At 48.3% G+C, this 19740-nt stretch overlaps 1 protein-coding gene across 6 annotated transcripts in view; it reads right to left on the bottom strand.

Moving 5' to 3' along the window:
* Positions 1-12150: 12150 nt before the first annotated feature.
* The window catches only part of RPS6KA1 (ribosomal protein S6 kinase A1), a 36705-nt gene continuing 29115 nt past the window's right edge, over positions 12151-19740 (bottom strand). For all 6 annotated transcript variants that reach the window (XM_057403534.1, XM_057403537.1, XM_057403536.1 and 3 more), the window contains 15 exons: positions 19228-19265; positions 18979-19121; positions 18399-18469; positions 18061-18149; positions 17784-17848; positions 16718-16820; positions 16327-16454; positions 15747-15872; positions 15202-15291; positions 14804-14962; positions 14449-14610; positions 13788-13864; positions 13553-13670; positions 13013-13150; positions 12151-12559 (listed from right to left, as the gene is read on the bottom strand). In XM_057403534.1, the coding sequence (XP_057259517.1) occupies positions 12437-12559; positions 13013-13150; positions 13553-13670; positions 13788-13864; positions 14449-14610; positions 14804-14962; positions 15202-15291; positions 15747-15872; positions 16327-16454; positions 16718-16820; positions 17784-17848; positions 18061-18149; positions 18399-18469; positions 18979-19121; positions 19228-19265 (1630 nt within the window). In that variant the 3' untranslated portion in view covers positions 12151-12436. The remainder of the gene's footprint in view (positions 12560-13012; positions 13151-13552; positions 13671-13787; positions 13865-14448; positions 14611-14803; positions 14963-15201; positions 15292-15746; positions 15873-16326; positions 16455-16717; positions 16821-17783; positions 17849-18060; positions 18150-18398; positions 18470-18978; positions 19122-19227; positions 19266-19740) is intronic.

The raw sequence follows: 19740 nt of genomic DNA, 5'->3' as shown, positions 1-19740 counted from the left end.
ATTACTCATCAGCAGATCCATGGATTTATGCAGGATTTCCTTGGAGCAGGTCAGCAAATTCAAAACAACGACTTCAAAACCCTTGGCCTGAGAATGGATTGTTTCCAGATCCTTTTCTTTCCTCCTCAATTAAAAAAGGCAGGTCCTGGGGAAACCTAGTAAACAGCCACCATTGCAAAGCCCATAGCACGCCGCATCCTGATGCCAGTTGTGTTGGAGTAACTGCAATCTTGTGTTTAGATAGCAGGAGATAGGAAAACATCACTTTGTCTGCATGTCCCGTTAGAATAAATCATCCTGGATACTTCAAGGGGATAAAGCGTCATCCAACAAAGAGCTGATTCAGTCGTCTGCACTGAAAAGCTTTATGTTTCCTGGTTGATAGTTTAAATTATCATGGGATAGTTTAAATTATCCACAGCCTAAAAACCCCACCCCAGCACATTAAACAGAACTCAAATTATTCTTCTCCAACTGCAGGAAATGCAAGTGTTGGAGAGAAATAGATAAAGCCCCCAGTTCCCTGATTTCGTGAGCTCTTAATTGAGGGAAGTTGGTTTATTCCTAAATGTGCTTTTTGTGTGCTCTTGTGTGAGCAAGTTGTTGTTTGTCCTCTTGTTTTTATGGCAAACGCTCCAGTATGAGCCACTTTAATATTAACCACTTGAGTGGACTTTAGTGAGTCCTGGGAACTGGGATGTGCTCCCACTGCCCAGCACAGGGATCCATGTCGGAGATACACAGACACCTTAGAAGTTCCAGGTTCTGTGATTAGGTATAAATGAACCGTTTTGGCTTCTGAATTGTGGTCAGTTCATGTGTGAACTACCTGGCCAGCAAACAGTTCCGAATCTGAAACCCTTTCATAACTGATAGGGAAACATTTTGCAGTTGGAAGTGATTTAACGGTGTTGTTCATAATAGATCCAGTACAAATCCCTCTCCTGCTGTTTTGTCAGCTCCCCAGCGCCGGGTAGAAGGGCAGTCCTGCTTGGTTAAGGGAAAAAAAGATAATCTGGTTGAGACTTGTGCTTTATTTTCAATAGCTACCAGATCCTGGAGAGTAGTTACACTGTATTTTTAGTGTTCCAGCTGACAATGGGGTTTATTATTCAGGTGGCTCGAGTGAGCAGAGATCACTCTGAATCCAGACAAGCAGAATCCAGTAAAAAAGGTGTTAGGTTTATATAGCTGCTGGTGTAGTACTAAGCACATATTAAATAGGGAGAGCTGTGGGTATCAGACTGGAGTACTTGATACTCCGTACTCCCACATGGCATGTCTGAAGTGATGTTACTGAAACACTGCAAGAGGCTCCGCTCTTCATCTCCAGAGCCTCCTGCTTGGCCACTGAGGAGGATGAGGGGAGTTTACAGGAGCTTCCTGAATGGGAAAGGGAAAAAAAAGTCAGTTAAATGCTGGATTTGTGACACAGCAGCTGAGGAAACGTTGCATGAAGGGAATCCTGCTATTTATGAAACTTCTCCATGCCTGCATGCTTAAGTGAAAGCCTATGCAATGCTCCAGCTCTGTGCAAACCTGCCCCATTTCCCTGCTCCAAGAGCAGGCAGCAGAAACACGGGGGAACAAGGAGTGGATGGCATTGTTTGTCCAAAGAAGCCACTGTCGAGGGTGCTGATGCTCTGATGCTCACCTTCCCCATCTCACCAGAGACTATGCTGCAGGCCACAGGAACTACAAGCCACGAGGATGAGTGGAGGTGGAGGTGACCGAGCCAAAGCAAACACGTTAGAGAAGTCAGGCAAGTCTTTTTGGAGCAGATTTCAAGCACGCTTTTGAACCCGTCGCACGACCTGTTTGGGTCCTGGCAAAGCTGCGTTAGTCCTAAGGCCAAAGAAGTCAAATGCAGGGAGAAGATACAGGTGTTTCCTCTCTGTGGCTGCCAAGGAGAGGTAGTGAGAAGACAGCACAAGACAGAGCAGAAATTGCCAAGACAGCACAAACTCATTTTCCAGAAAACAGCCATTAGTGGAATTGTTTTATCTGCTCAAATTTGACAAATCAGTTCAAGCCCAAGCACACCCTGCAGGATACCTGAATATCTGGGCTCTCATTTCCCAGGCAGCTCTGTCACCCTAGTAGTGATCATCCACTGAAGCCACCTCACTGCAATCTGTAGTCCCTCAAGACAAAATAACTCAAAATATTTATACCCTTTTTATTAATGAAAGGAGGAGCTCTTGTGTATGAGCTGAAGACACAATAAACATCAACAGAAGTGGCTAAACTTGTTTTGCATTCTCTGGTGCTGTCGAGTTGCCCTCTTACAAATCTTTTTGCTGTTCTTCTGACCTCAAGAGATTTAGAATGAGATTTCAAAGACCACTGATGATACCATTCAGCAGTGGGAAAGAGAATGAAGCTGTGGTTGAAGTTAAGAAGAGAGATAAAAGCAGTCTGTGTCCCAACCCCCAAATTTCCCCAATGCATGTGGGTTGGTTGTGTGAACAAGATGCAGAGAGCTACAGGGATGTTACGCTGCAACCCGACAACTCTCAGTCTTGCACATTTCAGGCTGTATGTGATGATGCATTTCTGTTATGTGGCACAGTACGTGCGGGTGATGGAGTAAACCCGATTGGGAGCGGAGTGCTGGGGAGGGGAGAAGAGGTCTGCATGGGGATGGGGAGCTTTGTGTCGCTGATTGCAACAAGCAGTGAACACAGTGGTGAGAGAAGCCTTACCTGGGAAAAAACAGATAAAATCCTGGCTTCGTGCTGCGAGTGGTTATTGTCTCCCTATAGACTACGAGGATCCAGAGCAACTCCTCAGGCACAGTCCCAAGCAGGTTACAGAAGATCTTGTTCAGCCTGAAGAAGAGAAGGCTCTGGGGAGACTTTAGAGCAGCTCCCAGTGCCTAAAGGGGCCACAAGAAACGTGGAGAGGGGCTTTGGACAAGGGCCTGTAGGGACAGGACAAGGGGAATGGCTTTAACCTGCCAGAGGGGAGACTGAGATGAGCTCTTGGGCACAAGTTCTTCCCTGTGAGGGTGCTGAGGCGCTGGCACAGGGTGCCCAGAGAAGCTGTGGCTGCCCCATCCCTGGCAGTGTTCAAGGCCAGGTTGGACAGGACTTGGAGCAACCTGCTCTAGTGGAAGGTGCCCCTGTCTGTGGCAGGGGTTGGGACTGGATGAGCTTTAAAGTCCCTTCCAACCAACTCTATGATTCTATGAAATACAAGTTTCAGGCTTCTCAGAGTTGAGGAGTTAAAGAAATCCAAGTGTCCTTGCTCGTAAATGCAAGGTAAATTATTCATTCTCTCTCTCCCCCCTTTTCCTCCCTCCAGTTCAGTTTTCCTTTTCATGCTTTAATCGTTTTGACACCAAGCTGTACAAAAGTAATTTAAAATTAACATGACTGACACTCGGTAGATAGCAGGACCCAGCGCAGGGCTCCACCTTCTACTCAGGACTGCAGAGAGGGGCTCTGGATTGGCTGCAGGTCCTGAGGCAGCTGATGAGGCCCAAGGAAAAACATGGCAAACAATTAATTTGCTAATTTAGTTTTCTGTTTCATTTGAGACCAGAAAATTGTCAGGCACTCACCAGTCCATGAGCAAGGCTAAGTGGACTTCGGGCAGTGCTGCACTCTTGACAGCAAAGAGGGGACACATTTAAGGAGCCAGCCAAGCAGTTTCTCCTGCTGATACCAGTGGCATTTAATAGGCTTGATAAAGGCTTTTAGTATTGAAGTTCTGCAGCCTTGGGGTTTGTATCACCTCTCCTCAAGCACTTTGTGCATGTGATAACAGGGAAAGTGGCAAGGTGCACACGTATGTTGCAAAAAACAGCTGTGAATGGTTGCCACCTTCACAAAATCATCAAAATACAGAGGAAGAAAATGGCTTAGTAGAAAACTTATATTTGTTTTTTTTTTTTCTTACATGCAGAACATGTTGTAGCTCCAGTCAAGTGGAATTCTTACAGGGATAACTCCTGCACACGATAAATGATGGTGAGGCGTAACGAGCCTATATGAGGACTAATGTCCTTTGATGGAAAAAGAAATGCTCTAATTCGATTTCCTCCCTTCAGCTGTGAAGGAGAGTGTGTAATGTCAGAGCTGTGTGGAACGGGCCCTTTATGTTCAGTTTTGGGCATAATTTTGATTTAGTAAATTGAATTGTATCTGATTTATTTCCTGCATCTGATTCAGGATTTCACTGGTAGGAAGGGAGAACTCCCCACAGCCCTGAATCTCATCTCAGGCATTCGCACGGAGCTGCTGCTGTGCGTGCAAGTGGGTGTGTGAGAAGCTGTGAACACATTAAATCAATTAGTACGTTACCAGCAGAGGGAGCGTGGGTCAGGGCTGGGTTCAGCGGGGAGGCAGGAGCCTAAAAATGGGACTGTGAACCCCGGAAAAGAAGGACTGTTGCAGCATCAGCATCATTTGTTTCCTAAATCCAAATGAACCGAGAGATAGGATCTCATTTGCAAATCTGGGACCTTGCTTGGCCTCCCTAATTCACAGGTTTCCTCTTCCCCTTCCAAGTGATGCTCTCTGTAAGCCCAAGTCACTAGATGGTACTGTTGCTGTTTAACGTTGACGCCTCTGTGGGCCAGCTTTTGGGGAAACTCGCTTTTCTGCTGCGAGCTGCTGAAGGGCTGTGTCATTTGTCAGCTGCAAGTGAGGAGCCAGGGAGAAGAAGTAGGTCAGATCTGCTTCCCAGGATCCAGCTCTTGGAGGGGGAGCGGACGCATGGCAGAGATTTCATCTGCTTTGCTTCCAGCTTTGCTGCCCAAAGGGGGGGACAGGGTCAGACCCTTGTGTAAAGCCTGTGAAACCAAGGCCTTGGTCAGCTTTGCTCATGGTTAAGCGGCGCTGGGGGTGGCTCAGGCTCAAGATGAAGGACGAGCCCTCTGCGGCTGCGGTTGGTGGAAGTTGTGTTGCATACTGACCTCGTAGAAGGAGGAAACGTGGCAAATCTTGACCACTGCAGCACACTAAAAGCCAACCTGAGGTGGGTGCCTGGTTGCACAGATTCCTGAACCACTGGGAAATACCCCCAAGCTTTCAGATCACATCTTGCCTGCAGCCCATCCCTGTTAGGAGGTCACCAACCTCCCCATCATGGATGGTAACAAACAGGTTATTGTGCTCTACTTTGCAAACAAGCCCCAGCCCTCCCAACAGCAAGGGAGAGACTCCTTCCCTGGGCAGGCAGCCCATGGAGGGCTGCCTGCCCGCCTGCCCTGCCTTCGCTTGGGCTTCTATTAGAGAGGAAAGTCAGGCCAATTAAATCAGGCAGCATTGAATCTCTAATTGACATAAATGAGACAGACAGACAGCTGGGAAGACTGGGGAGGGGAGGGAATGGGGAGCAGGTGCCCTGGATGAGAAAGAGATGGAAATCCAACCTAATAGTACTGTAGCTTTTCTTATTCTCTATGTTTATATGAGCTAGCAACATCTTGAGAAGTGTCTGTGCTCCTGCTGGAAAGAAATTAGTGAAAGAAATACAAGTTACAACCATTGTGTGGTTGATTGGGATGTTCCTAAAACCCTCTAAACAAACCCAAAGAAGCAAAAATCATCTATTTATGCAGTTAACTAAAAGTACCTGGTCTTCCCCACGCAGTTTGAACATAAGGCCTCACAGCTGAACAATTACAAAGTAACTTTAAATCCTATTTGTTTAATTTTCCATATCTGCACATCACTTGACTAGGTATTTTCCCCTCGCTTTTCACCAGGGAGTGCTCTTTTTCCTTGAGCAGACCCTTCAAATATTAATTTACCCAGAACTAAGTTATTTAAATTCATACATTGCAGAAGAATGAAGCATAAAGGGGAGTCACTCACCCAAGTCCTGCACAGCAGCCCCAGCACTGCAGATGGAACCAGAATTACCAGCCCTTCGCCCGGAGCTGCCTGCCTCACCCAGGGAGTTGCCTTTATGGAAACACAAATCGGTGGCTGGTTTCTCAACACACACTTGTGGTGCCGTGCAGGTGAGCAGGGGGAGGCTTGAGGGGTACAAAAGCAAGGGCGAAAATCCCAATTGGATGCAGATAACAAGAAGGGGGCAAAATCAGTTTTGCTGTGCTGATACAGCAGCAACCCTGGATTAGCTCCTGCAACCTGGAATGAAAACAACCTGTATCTTTGTTTTAAACCAAGACAGATTTGCACACTGGTGTACAAGAACACCAGAAATGTTTTCCACTTACATTCCCAGAAACTTCTGAAGTCTCTTTCCTGAATATTTCAACACATTTTTTCCCTTCCCTATTTTCCCAGCTGGGATCATTTTTGCCAGTACAGACAATTCTTCTTGGTATCCATGGGAATTGCCTCCATAATTAACGTGCACCCAGTGCACAGATCAGAGCGTTCAAACCCAGCAGCTGGAACTAGGAGGCGGGTCTGATCAAATCTGCTCTGCCACAAGGAGAAAAGCCAGCTTTAATGACACATCACAAGGGCTCCCTACCCCTTCTTTAAGCAGAGCAGGGAAAGGGGACTCCTGGTTTACTTCCTAAGTGGCTGCTCATCATGTGCTTGCAACTCACTGAACAGAGAGTGAGGGCAGAGCGAGTGAGAGCAGAGCAAGTGAGCTGGTGGCTTGAAATTGGGGATCTGTCCTATTAAAAAGGGTCTGATTGCCAGCAATGGCACACACGATGTGCCTTCAGAATTACAGTACAGACTGCAAACATGAGCGGTTGCTGACCTCATTTTTCTCCTCCATACACGAGGGTCAGCTCGTACGTGTCTCACAGAGGAACAAATTCTCCTCTGGGTTTGCTGCCATGACCAGAAGTGATCTGTTGCGTGCATCCCCGAGAACACATGTGCAGCCAGCCAACAACTCGGGGTTCTCATGGAAAGTAAATGCACACCCAGTATGCGTTTCAGAATCTGCTGTACATAAAAGAGCTGGTGGAAGAGGCAGATGGTTGGATGGAAATTATTAATCCAATACAAGATTGTTTTACTTGTAGTTGCTGCTTCCACTCAGTGTCACAAACCCAACAACTTCTGCGGGCTTCCCTGTGGTTGACCCCCAGGCTGCGGGTGTGCCAATGGCATGGCAGTAAAACCACTCCATAGACCTGCATTTCTCTTACCTTTCTTAAGAACTAGAGCTGGGAGTTGGTGGGTGGGGAAAAAAGCGACTTTGAACAAACCATGATTTTCCTGCTGCTTACAGCAGCTGAGGACGCAGTGGGGAGCGGGGATCAAACACGGCTCCAGTCTAGACATAGCTGCAACCCCCGCCTGCTTTAGAGGTTCATACAGCATTCTGAGGGGAATTTAGCATATCTTTTCCTTAATATGATTAAAATGCAGCTCCCTGTCCTGGGGTACTGACAAATCCTTAAATCCACAGGCATTCAAACCCACGTTACCATTTCCATGGCTGAAGAAGTAACTCGCTTTGCAAACGTGGCAGCGCAGACAAGCGACGTCCTGGATCCCCGCTAACGGAGGTTCCTGGAAGTGAAGTTTGAACTCAGCCCTTCTTGTGATTCTGTGATTTGAATATCATTTTCACAAACCTTGCAAGGAGCAGATGAATGAGAGATTCCTGGCGTGGAGTCAAATGCTGCAGTAATTAAATGTTTATAAAACACTTTAAGCATGCAAAGTGCCATTATCATAGACAAGAAACCAATAGACTGTGGCAGATTGGAGCCGGGTTTTGAGGCACACCAGCAAACACAGCTCATTTCTCCCTCCACATCTCTCTTTCAGAGTTGCTAAACAGAAGATTATGGAAAGCATTACCAGGTTCCTTTCATTATAACCATAATAAGTCAAATCCGAATTGCTTTCTCTCATATGAACACATGTGATTCAGAAGATTTTCCTCCTGTAATAAATACCCGAGCAGAGGGCTGGCTGCTGGTTATCTCGTGAAGAAACCACCCCATGGGAAACGAAATTGCTGCTACTTCTGAGCTCACACATAAAACTGAAGAGGTTCCACCTGTTACAGGTTTCTAACACCATCTGCTGTTTAAAAACAAGACAGCATTTGAGCTGAGCAGCACAGCAGCTAAACCAGAAGTGACAAGTCCTGAACATATTTCAACTTGATCTTCATTATGAAGTGAATTATTTCTTCACTCAAAGACTCAGAAGCCCAAGGAGCAACAATGATGCTGTCAGCACCTCAAAACTTGACCCTTCATCCACATTCATAGGACTGAAACTTGTCAGTGCTGAAGCAGATTTCCAAGCCATGTCCTTCCCCTCCAAAGCCTGGCCCAAAGAACCTCCTTCAATTTTCCCTCCACAGGGTGTGAAGAACTCAAAGTAAATAATTCTTTCTATTACAAATAACTATATTTACCTCTTGCTGTCTCACACTACTTCTGTACAACAGAATAAACACTTGAACCACGGAGTCTTTTACTGTTTCCTAATGAAAAGTGACACAAACTTTTGTCCCAGGCAAAACAAGAGTCCTGGAGTTCATTACGCATCTACATCAACGGTCTCCTCACCAAGGCTCTTCAGTTTTGTTGCATGTGTTAAAAAGCAATGAGCTATTCTTAATAACCCCAGTTTTCCCAAAAGTAATTGTCTAAATGGGTCCTTAGGAGTGCAGCCACCCACCCGAGGCAGTGCAGTGGCTTTATCAGCACAGTTTTAGCCAAAAAATCACCCCAAATCTTCAAGCCTAACACCAAACAGAGGTTGCAGCCAGGCAAATCCTTCCCCGGTCAGCTCATTTACAGCATCACCCTCTATATGGAACGTTTATAACCCCCTCCCCACACATCATTTAAAGAGTCAGTGGCTCCTTTTGTAAGTGATCAGCTTCTTACCCCAGCACTTTACACGCGCTGCCCGACAAAAGAGACCTTTTACATGTCAATTTATTTTCAGACAAGCATATCTGAAAGGGAATTTCTCTCCGGAGTAGAATTAGTATTAATGGCAGGTGTTCAGTGTGACACAAAGGGAGGAAGGCTGAAGTTAGCTGAGCTTCAGTAGGAAGACAGCTTGATGTTTTAATAACCAGAGGCAAGAAAATGGAATGGCAGCGGCCCTCCAGCTTTCATAGCATGAATGAAGGTTTTATTCAGAGCCTCCTATGTACTTGCAAAAGAAGACCCTGAAATATTTAAAACGTTTTCTTTGCATTCAAAGGGGGATTAAATTGTTGAATATTAGATGAAAGCGCAGCAGCCGCCCCACATACCCTCACACACGCTCTCAGCCACCGAGTGTTTCCGAAGCCTCCCACGTTCTTGGGAAGGCAGCAGTGGCTACGACGAGGAGCTGGTGGTACCCAGGAGGTCACCGGCTGCACATTCACTGTCCACAAATGCCTAAAGACATAGGAAAAAAGAATGACATGAACTAAGTGGAAGGTGGGGACTTGAAGAGGGCATTGGAATGAGTTGGGTGGAAGTTGAAAAGCAGAGCGGTTGCTCAGTGAAGTTTCGCTAAGGGAAAGAAAGGATGATTGCTGAGAAAGTTCCTGACCTTCAGTTTTAAAGAGAGCTTAAAATAACCATGATGGGAATATCTTTCAGGCCAAAATACATTTATTTATGCTCTGCTTAATTTGACAGAGGTCAGAACTGCATCATTAAGAGGAAGGCATGACCACTTTACACAGTGGGAAGCAGGAAAACAGCCTCTCACCCGGGTCAACCTCTTTACAACAGAAAAGTTGCTGCTTTACCCCCCAAAAGGGGAAAGTTTAACCTTTCTTATACAGAAGCTGTATTACGTAGAGCTGTTCAATACTGTTTGCAGGCTCCTTGTCTATGAATTAACACGCTATTTCGGCACAGGTTAATTCCAGGTTGACTCCACTATTCGAGGCTGGATTCCAGGATTTCTGCTCCCTTGAGCTTCCGTATAGATGTACAGGACAAAATCCTAAAGGTCAAGTCAACTATTAAACACCTGAAATAACACAAGCAGTTTTCCTTGTAAAGATTTCCTCATGTATGGAAGTTAAATGTTTTTGTCCCTTTCCAAACCAAGACAAAGGTAACTCTATATCCTCTTTGTCCCACCTTAAAGCTGAAGGACTCAAACCCATGTGAGAGCAGATCATTGGGTCTTCTCTAAGACACAGGCTCCCCCCAACAGGCATTAGAGACCCAGCCTGCCACAGGCCCAGTTTTCACCTCAAATAATGCAATTCCAGTTAAGAAGACAGCAGTTGGTCACAACTGTATTTTGGCCAAGGTTTAATACTATTCAGGCTAAAAGCAGGAAGAGGAAAGGGTCCACCCGACCTGTTACAAACACCTCCAGTTCTCATAAAGATCAACAGGTCAATTTTTATTGAGGACTGGAATTAAAAAAGTAACAGCACTTGGTTGATTTGAAACTAAAGATCGAGACATTTTTACTTACAGATCACTCAAAACAACTTGGTTAGAAGCACCCCAGAAAGCAAAGAGCCCTCCTTGTTCACTCTGCTCTCCAAAGTGATGGAGGTTCCAAAGCTGCAGCTGCATCAAACACAGAGTTTGACCCCAGTGAGGCAGAGGGGTTTGACACTCCAGGTCTTGTCTTATGGCCAGGCTCCTGTGCCCACAGAGCTCTGCACCTGGTTGTGTCCTACACACCTTTGAGTTGTCACTCAGTGGCCTCACACCGGCACCATTACAGGGAGGGTTCAGCAAAGGTTGTAATGTTTTTCCTTGCTGGTAATTGCAACCATTGACCTTTTGTACAAACAAGCCACCAGCCAAGCAGGGGGAACATTTGGTTTAAGACCCATCCTGACACTTCAGACCGTTGAGAGAGGTTCACAGTGAGTGGTGATCACCACCAGCACGACCAACCCCGTCCACTGTTTCAGACCCTTAAAGCACAGTGTAGGAAACAGTCTGAAAATGGGCTCAAGTGTACCAGTAGGAAGATCCAGTGGGACTGGCTCCTCCTCTCGCACTGGGCACCAGGGCAGCACTTGGAATAAATAACAGAAAACCAAATTGTGACTATTTCAGCTTCTTCCTGGCTGCTCCAGGGATGAAAGCAGGACCTGCCTGGATGAAGGTAGAGAGGGGAGAGCTGTACATCTCGGAGAAGAAAATTTTAATGGAATTCTCCATTTTAGAGTAACTGGGACTAATAAAAAGGGCGAAACAAAAGAGAAGGTTTCCCCTTTAGTTATACAGTCAGCCAAAAGTAGGAGAAATTCATGTGAAAACCTTTGCTGGCTTCAGTCATAGCCTGAAGCACAGGAGCTCTCCAGCCACCATGGAACCAGGGAGCATCAGCACTTCCCTGCAAGTCGGAGTGGGCCAGGGATTGATTTCTAGCACAATTTGCCTCCAAGTGTTGGCTTCTATTTTCACTAAAGTGTCCTGAGAGTAAGAAATTCCCCTCCGCAGCCTGCATCCTGCCACCTTTCCTATTGATTCCTGCCTTACTCCGCAACTGGATCTAATTACTTCCTACTGCAAAGGGAAGTATTGCACCTGAGAGGAGGTGGTGTAATGTGCAGCCCTACCAAAGTCCTGCTGCTTTTCCCATCCCAGGGGCAGATGAGAAAGCTTCACAGCTCTCCCAAAAGGCAGCAAGAATCATTACACCAGTACAGTGTGGGGAAACGACCCAGGTTGCTTATTCTGCAGCTAAAAGTCAGTAAAATACCATCAACTGAATGACATGTTTATTGTAGGATTCAGAAAGAAACCCTGAGCTGTAGAACCAAGTTAAAGTAAAAAAGGGTGCTTTGTTTCAGAGGTTCCTGCTGAAGGAAAAGAAACCCAAAGATGGCAAAAGCAGCGGCCAGAGCAGCCCAAAGCCTCGGCTTTGCTCAGGAGAAGGTTCCTCTATCATCCCCATCTGCATGGATGACAAGCTCCCTGGGGAGTTATGGGGAGAACATGAAGATGGGAGGGCAGAGGGGAGGAATGAAACAAACCCAGTAGGTTCTGGGCAGGGGGAGCACAAGAAATGGAGTCTGAAAAATCAACCTTACACACAAGGGAAGGGGAGGGAAGTCCCTTACAAACATGAGTGCTGCTGGCAAGGAATCTGCAGGGCTGACTTTGGGAAGAGCATCCAAAGGTTCAAGGGAGGAAAAAGCCCAAAGCCTAAACCCCAAACTTGATGCAGTCTTCCAGCCACAACGGTGTTGGAAAGGATCAGTTCCAAGAAATGATGTAGCTACAAACAAATACCTGGCCCAACACAGGGAGGGGTGAATCAGAGCTGCTTTTTAGTGCCACTTGACATCAGTTATACATTCTAGTTCCCATATACACAGATGGATGTCTTTAAAAATTGACAATTTACACTTCAAAAAAGTTTTACAGTGAAGTTCTCTCAGTCCACACAAGGAGGAGCCCAGTCTCAGAAACAGGAAGGCACTTGGCCTTTGGAGAACAAGTCCTCAAGGGAGCTCCAGTGTAGGCATTGACCACCCGACCTCCTGCCCCTAGTCTTGGGTGGGTGCGCACAGCCTGGCTGCAGTCCCCCCAGCCTCACAGTGTGGTGGAAGGAAGTTTCTTCACCCGCCTCTGTGCCAGAATGGAGGATTCGATGGGCTTCAGCTGGGGGCTTGGCTTGGAGCTGTTCAGTGCAGAGTACGTGGCAGCCATCGCCCCCTTGGAGAGAAGGCACGAGAGAAGTTGTTTAGGTCTTGAAGGGCTGTTTCATACTCCTGGCTTTACAAGAGGAGGGACCAGAGTAGCCAGACCCACAAAGAAAGCCAAAGGCATCTTTCTTGTTTTGAGCAACTTGATCTAGTGGAAGGTGTCCCTGCTCATTGCAGGGGGTTGGATTAGGTGACCTCTGAAGGTCCCAGCCCAAACCATTCTATGGTTCTATGATGCTTTTTTCTGTAAATCCCCCTCCCATACTGACGGGCCATTAAAGAACCTCCCTAGGTTTTCCTGTCCAAAACCCCAGCTTCTCATGTATTGCCTCCCCTGGCCCACAGCCCCTCCAACCTCCCATCCCACACTGCCCACACCATCATCACCCAACCGGCACCACTGCTCTCCAAAGAACCCAAGATACATGAGGAACCAGCTGAAGCTCCAGCCCAGACTTTGTACCTTTACAAGCTGAAGGTCCTGGTGATTCAGCTGGCTCTGGGGCAAGCTGTCCTTCTGCGTTATCCACGGGTGCTGCAGGACCTGCTTGGCTGTTAGACGCTGGTGAGGATCTACGTGAAGCATCTTTGATACCAGATCCTAGGGGCATTGTTTGGGAAGTTAGACTTTAGAAGATTTCATAGCTTTAAATGCAGAAATACCACTTGTCCACCCCCAAATTAGGATTTAAACTCAAGAGACCAAGTTTAAAGTCCGCAGACATCAATCTCTTGTATAAAATATGGTTTTGGTAGGCCTGGGAGGTATAACACAGCAGCAAACCCTGCACGGGTCAAGCATGAGGCTGGTGTTCTGTGCAAATAGCCACAGCTAAAACAAAGCAAGGAGGGACACATCGCTGTTCTTGGGGTAGCAGCCACACTGCTGGTTTTCTCCTCCCTTGTGTCCTTTCTCCCCAGCCTGCTTTAAACTTGCCTCTCAGTCCTTGGCTGTGCTTGACCACAGCCCTTTAATGTAACACAGATGGATATCAAACCCTACCTTGGCCATGTCAGAAATAGTGTCCCAGTTGCCTCCACTGGTATAGAACTCCCCGCTGCCTATCCGGCTCAGGATCTCTTCAGGAGTGTCACTGGGATCATTTACAAATGGAGTGCAGCTGGGGAGAGAAGAGAGAGCATTTGATTTACTGTCCTGTGACCCAGGCAGGGAGCAGAGGGAGCAGAGACCAAGGAGAAATCCAACTGTTCCCTTCCAGCGAGACAGAGGCACTTACCCTGCAAGCATCGTATAGAGGAGCACTCCCAGGCTCCAGATGTCACAGCCCTCATCGTAGCCCTGGCGTTTTAGTACCTGAACAGAACAAGCCAAGAAAACCAAGAGTGTTTGGTTCTTGTTGAGCTCCCTTCAGCTTTTGCAGAGCAGCTTGACCCCTGCATGAAGTCCATCTGCAAAACTGCTGGAGTCCAAGACAGCAACATCTTGGATTAAAGATTAGGATTCAGATCAGATTTTGGTTTCATGGAACAGAGGAAACCTTCAGGACATCAAAACAAGTGAGAAAGAAGCCCTGGTCCAGTATGGTGAGACTGCATGCATGCTCCATGGCATGCTGGATCTTTTTCTTTCTTCCCTGCCAAGATAACTAAGTGGAAAATTATCCCACCTCTTCCAACAGGTCAGGTAATCAGGATGGGAAACAGCCTAGAAAATCACTGGGATTTTGAAGCATCAGTACCCTAAGGAAACCCCCTCGTAAGGACAGTACAAGGTGGAGGACTGCACTGTAACTGCACTTGAGATCCCCTATTTGTTCATTACTACAAGTGGTATTTCTATAGTTACCTCTTCCAGGACAGAGTATGCCAGAGCAGGAGAGCACAGCCATGGGGAGGGACATGGGAGCTGAAGACACAGCAGGTCAGGAAGGTGCTCACCTCTGGTGCCACGAAGTTTGCTGTATAACAAGGAGTCATGAGGAGGCCATTCTCAGCCCTCAGCTGCTTGGCAAAGCCAAAGTCACAAATGCGGATGCTTTCGGGGTTTCCTGACTCATCCACGTAGAGAATATTGCTGGGTTTCAAGTCCCTGTGAACCACCTGTGGAGCAAAGAAGGTGCCATTCTCAGGTAGGTCTCAGGGAAAGGTCTGAAGCTGCATCAGGACACTCAACTCTTGCTCTGGCCCCGCATCTGCCTTGCCAGGACAGCGGCAGTCCCGAGAGGCAGTCACTCCGCAGAGGAGAGGGATCCCAGCGCGGTGCCAGACAGGTTCCATGTGTAACCACACTCACCCCTTGGGAATGCAGGTACTCCACTGTTTTACACAGGGTGTGCAGGACGGAGCTGGCTTCCCTCTCTGAGAAAAACTTCTGTCTGAGGATTTTATCCAGCAGCTCCCCTCCTCTCATCAGCTCAGTCACCAGGAACACGCACTTCCCATCGTCATACACCTGCCAAAGCCAGGAGGAAGGGGTGGGCCAAAAAGCGTTTCAAGAGTTTCCCTTTTGTTCTTTACCACCAGACAGAAATCATCACTGCAGAGGTGGGGCTGGGGATGCTTCCCCACCTCAGAGTGACACAGTGAGCAGGGCTGCAGGGTTGCCCGTGCTGGAGCTGCATTCTGCCGCCCAGGAGACCAGCCTGCACTTCCTAAACCCAAATAGAGGGAAGTCATTCGAGTCACACTCACATCTTTCAAGGTGATGATGTTTGGATGCTGCCCATATCGCAGGAGGATTTCTATTTCCTCAGAAGGGTCTCGCTTGCTCTTGTCAATAACCTGCAGGAGTATGGACAAGCATTAGCCACAGGGGGGTGGGAAGGGGACCTGGACAAAGCAAACCAGCTGTTTGGAGCCTTGCAGAGATCCTGTACCATGTCCTCTGCTCTCTTTAGCAATAAGTTCTAGACATCCCCTAATTGCTTCATCAGGTCTGTGTCTCCAAACCCCAAAGTTTTGTGTCTGGCTTATTTGTTAAGATCTGACATAGCCAGAGCAAGTTTTGCAAAGAAAGGTGAGATACTGTCCTTCCTCTGAGAGGTGAGAACACTGCTTCCCTGCTATTCCCAGCTAAGAAACCTTGTGCAGTTACATGTGCAGCAGCACAGGAACCGTCTATTTAGGCTCTACCCAAGCAGGGAAAGCAGTTTAATTCCTGGATGCTATTTTGGTCATTATGGGGATGAACAGAAATCTAAGGGGGGGGGTGTCAGTTCAGATGGTAAATCTCAGACCTTGACTGCATATTCCATGTTGGTTGCTTTATGAATGCAGCGTTTGCACACCGAGTAGGAGCCGACGCCGATCACTTCCTTCACCACGTAGCCATCACTGAACTGGACGTTCTTGCCATGCAGTTGCTGCAAGAGGAAAGGGGAGAGCAGATGAGCTGGGAGGGTTCAGGGAAGGGTTTGTGCAACGTGATGAGTTAACTGCAACATGGAGCAAGCTGACAGACTGCTGTCTGCTACATCCCACAGCTTCTCCTCCTGCCTGGGGAGAGGGAGGAGGAGAGAACAAGGCAGATATAGGTCAGTGGGCTAACACTGTCTGCATCTAGCGTGGTGCGTTCCAGTGGCACCTTTCAAACCACACATGTCCCACCAGCACGGGTCCACCTCGGGAGAGGAGAGCAGAGATTCACATTGCCCTGACAACCCCTGCCCGTGACAGCCAACAGAAATGAAAGAACAGGATGGCAAGAACTCAAACCAGACCCACACCAGCCTCAGGCTTCCTGTTAGCTCAGCTCCCACACACCCACGCTGGGGTATTACTGCGGCTCCCAACAGTTCTTCCTCTGTCCCCACGTACCTGTACAACCGAGTGCAGAGGTGACGGGGCTGGTTTCACCTTGACATCCTCCATCAACCCAGTTGCCACGAAACTGAAGCCTCGGAAGAGCTGATGGGCTCCTGCACTCGGGGGGACACCTGGGGAATCTGAAACAGGAGTTGAGGGACAACATGAAGAGGGCAAGCCCTGTGGAAGCAGGGAGCTCTGGCTCCTCTTTAGTCTATTCCAGGCAAGAGCCACACCGCACAGCGCCAAACTCCCCTTTAACACCCATGTACACATCTGGGTCACCTCCTCAGTGCTGCAACCATTGGCAGCATGAGCAAGAGGCAGACCTTGCCCCCCTGGCACCAGCAAACCGCTGTCGTTTCACACAGGAAACTCTGGCCTTGTGTGGATTCCTACAAACCTTTTGGTGTACGTGATGTATATTCTGTGTCAAAATAGAAGGTGTCATCTGGCTGCCCCACTGCAGGCTTGAAGGGGGGTTTGATTTCTCTGCGGTACAGCTTCTGCAAAACAAAGACAGCTCCAAAGTGCTCCCACAGGTCAGTGTGCCCTCAGAAGGGTGCAAAGGCTCAGGAGGAATGAGGTTTTGCCAAAACAGAAACAGCTCTGTGGCTTAGCATTTACAGCTCAGCAGGTTGAGGGAAGACTTCATGCCTGGTGAGGCACTTGGGAGTCAGCTTGTGGAGAACTACTACAAGTTCCATTAAATCAAGAAAGAAAAGTGATCTATCTGTAACTCAGCCCCACTCCAAAAGCAGTGTCCATACACTATTTATCTCACCAGGTCCTGCCTCCTCCTAACTCCCATTAGGGCTCTGCTGGCACACACCTCTACAGGGACAGCCAGAGGAGATGCTCCAGGAGGACGTTTGTATCCCAGCACTCTCCCAAGTAGCCTTTTTAAAGTGCTCCTTGAAGCCAGACTTTGAAAGAAGCCTCACTGGCATTGCTGGGCTCAGTCGAGGAGCTGCTGGGTGCCTCGAAAGCATTAGAAAACTGATCTGCAAAATCCCTTACCAAGGAAGGGAAAACAGGGAAGAAACACAGCGATGCGGTAGGGCAGGGAGTTGGCCATGAGCAGTTGGGAAATGGTGGTTCAGTGATCATTCTGCTTCTCTGTACAAAACAAGGTATGGCCTCACCACAAATGCTTCCCTAATTCCTTCCCACTTTGTGCAAGACAATCCTTGTTGTGCCAAACCCCAATTAAAACTTGCACCTTACTACTCCTGAGAAATGAGCACATTCAAACCCAGGTGAGATCATGGGCCGCTCAGGTATGGAACAGTTATTCACAGGACAAACAGGATTTTAGTTCTGGGAAGGATTATTGGAACAGATGGAAATGGAGATTAGAGGCTCTCCCATAGCTGGGCAAGCATCATGACCGTGTTATTATTGCAGCCAGAACTGCACTGCTGGCGTGGAGCAGTGAGGAAGTTTGCTCTTAGGTTTCTGATACTCACATTCCAGTCAATGGTGGAGTAGAAGGAATGGCGCTTGATCTCTTCTGCTCCATCTGGTCCAGAACCTGGAAGATGCACCCATGGAGTGTGTTGCATTAAACCACAAAGCGAAGGCTGATACCACGTATGCAACACAGCCAGGTATTACAGGGAGCCTGGCTGTAATTAAATGAGCCCATTAACCAAGCACAAGCACAAACATGCTGCTGACCCAGGAGGACGTGAGAGGCCCCGATAGAGCATCAGGTGCATTCAGAAACCCCCACAACTGTCTTACCTAATCTGTTGGCTGGGTTCCTTTTGAACAGGGCTCGCAGGAGGCTCTGTGCTTCAGCGCTCAGGAACTGTGGCATGCCCAGCTTTGCTCTGGGGAGGATGTTATGCAATTGGTTGCAGGTTTGGAGAAGTCAACCCACAAGCTGAGTGCAGCACCTCCACCCCCAAAAGTACAATCATCTCTTTGGCATTTCTACTGCACCCTTCAAACTGACTGCAGAAACAAACCCACTTGCCAAATAATGCCATGAAGTTGCGAGAGCCCCCAGATTGCAACACGCTCAGGGAAGGAGCAGCAGCTCACCTCCTGCTCATACATGAAAGAGAAGCCCCTCTTACTTGAGGATGAGGGTCATCGTCTCCTTACGATCCTTCCCCTGGAAGGGCAGCGAGCCCGTGAGCATTTCAAACTGGCAGGGAGAGAGAAGAAGGGGAGGTCACGATGGAGCAAGACTGGGGATTGCACAGATCCCACTGCACCTTCATCTGGGAGCTCACCAAAGCTTGTAAAGAGCTTGCAAGGGGTCAAAAGCCTAAGCTCTTAAAAGGCAGCTGATGTGCTTTCTCAGGAGGAGCTTGGTTCGCAAGGTTTGCTGGAGAAACACGTTCAAGCCCTCAGCTTCAGGACCTACCAGATGGTGGCACTAGATCTGCACGGACATGGACATCCCAGTGCTGGGATGGACACGGACACACCCCCCCCCCTGCGCACCCCAGCACTCGCTGCAACAACAACAGCTCTGCCTGCCCCCAGGAACACACGTTCCTGGCTGGGTGCCTGGACAGGCTGATACAGAGCCCTTCTGGGGAGCCTGGAGAACATCGCCAGGACATCCACCAGACGTGTGGAATCATGCCGGGGAATCATTTCAGAGCTACTGCTGGAGCCAGGTCCCCACACACGCTACTGGGTACGTACCATTAACACCCCGTACGACCACCAGTCAGCACTGTGCGAGTGGCCCTGGCGATTCACAACTTCTGGTGCCATATATTCCACTGTCCCACAGAAGGAATAGGCTTTCTTCTCGTGGTCTATAGCCTCCTTACTCAAGCCAAAATCTACATAAGAGAAAAACAGTGAGTGTTCATCCATGTGCTGTGAGCAATCACACAGAGAGGCCTGTGCTTCAAGAACCAGCCTTGCTGGTTTTATGGAGTCCCTTACCTGTGAGTTTGATGTGCCCTTCTTCATCCAAGAGGATGCTACAGCATGAATGGAAAAACCGAGTTGTTACTGTCTGCAATAAGGGCTGAGAAGAAGCACACAGAGCAGAGGCTGGTCTGAGATGCTCTCAGAATCCAGAGGAGAAAGTTATCTGTCTCTTGCCCCAGTGCTTTAAGCTCCATCACCAAGACGTGAGTGGCAACAAGAGCAGCTCCCTTCTCTCTACACCCTCAACTTCACACTGGGTGAATGCCCCACACAGGTTGTCCCAGCTCGGATCCTCACATAAGAATAAGCAAGCCATGCAGCTGGTGTGCATCTCTGCAGAGGCCCAGCCTGGTCCCTTTTCCCTCTGAAGGCTCTCAGTTGCTTAAAGCTGGAGCCCAGGGAGTGCCAAGGATTCCCGCTCAGCCATGTGGTGCACACATGCTGCCTCCACCGCGCTCCTGGCCCTCACTGCTGCTATGAGGAGCAGGAGCCTTGTCAACTGGCACTGCCACCTTCCATCTGCCT

Source organism: Pezoporus wallicus, unplaced genomic scaffold (genome assembly GCF_028554395.1).
Source record: "Pezoporus wallicus isolate ANWC-B61680 ecotype Strahan unplaced genomic scaffold, APGP_CSIRO_Pwel_v1 contig_8232, whole genome shotgun sequence".
Taxonomy (NCBI): domain Eukaryota; kingdom Metazoa; phylum Chordata; class Aves; order Psittaciformes; family Psittacidae; genus Pezoporus; species Pezoporus wallicus.
Note: the sequence above shows the minus strand (reverse complement) of the source record. Positions and strands in the feature narration are given on the sequence as shown.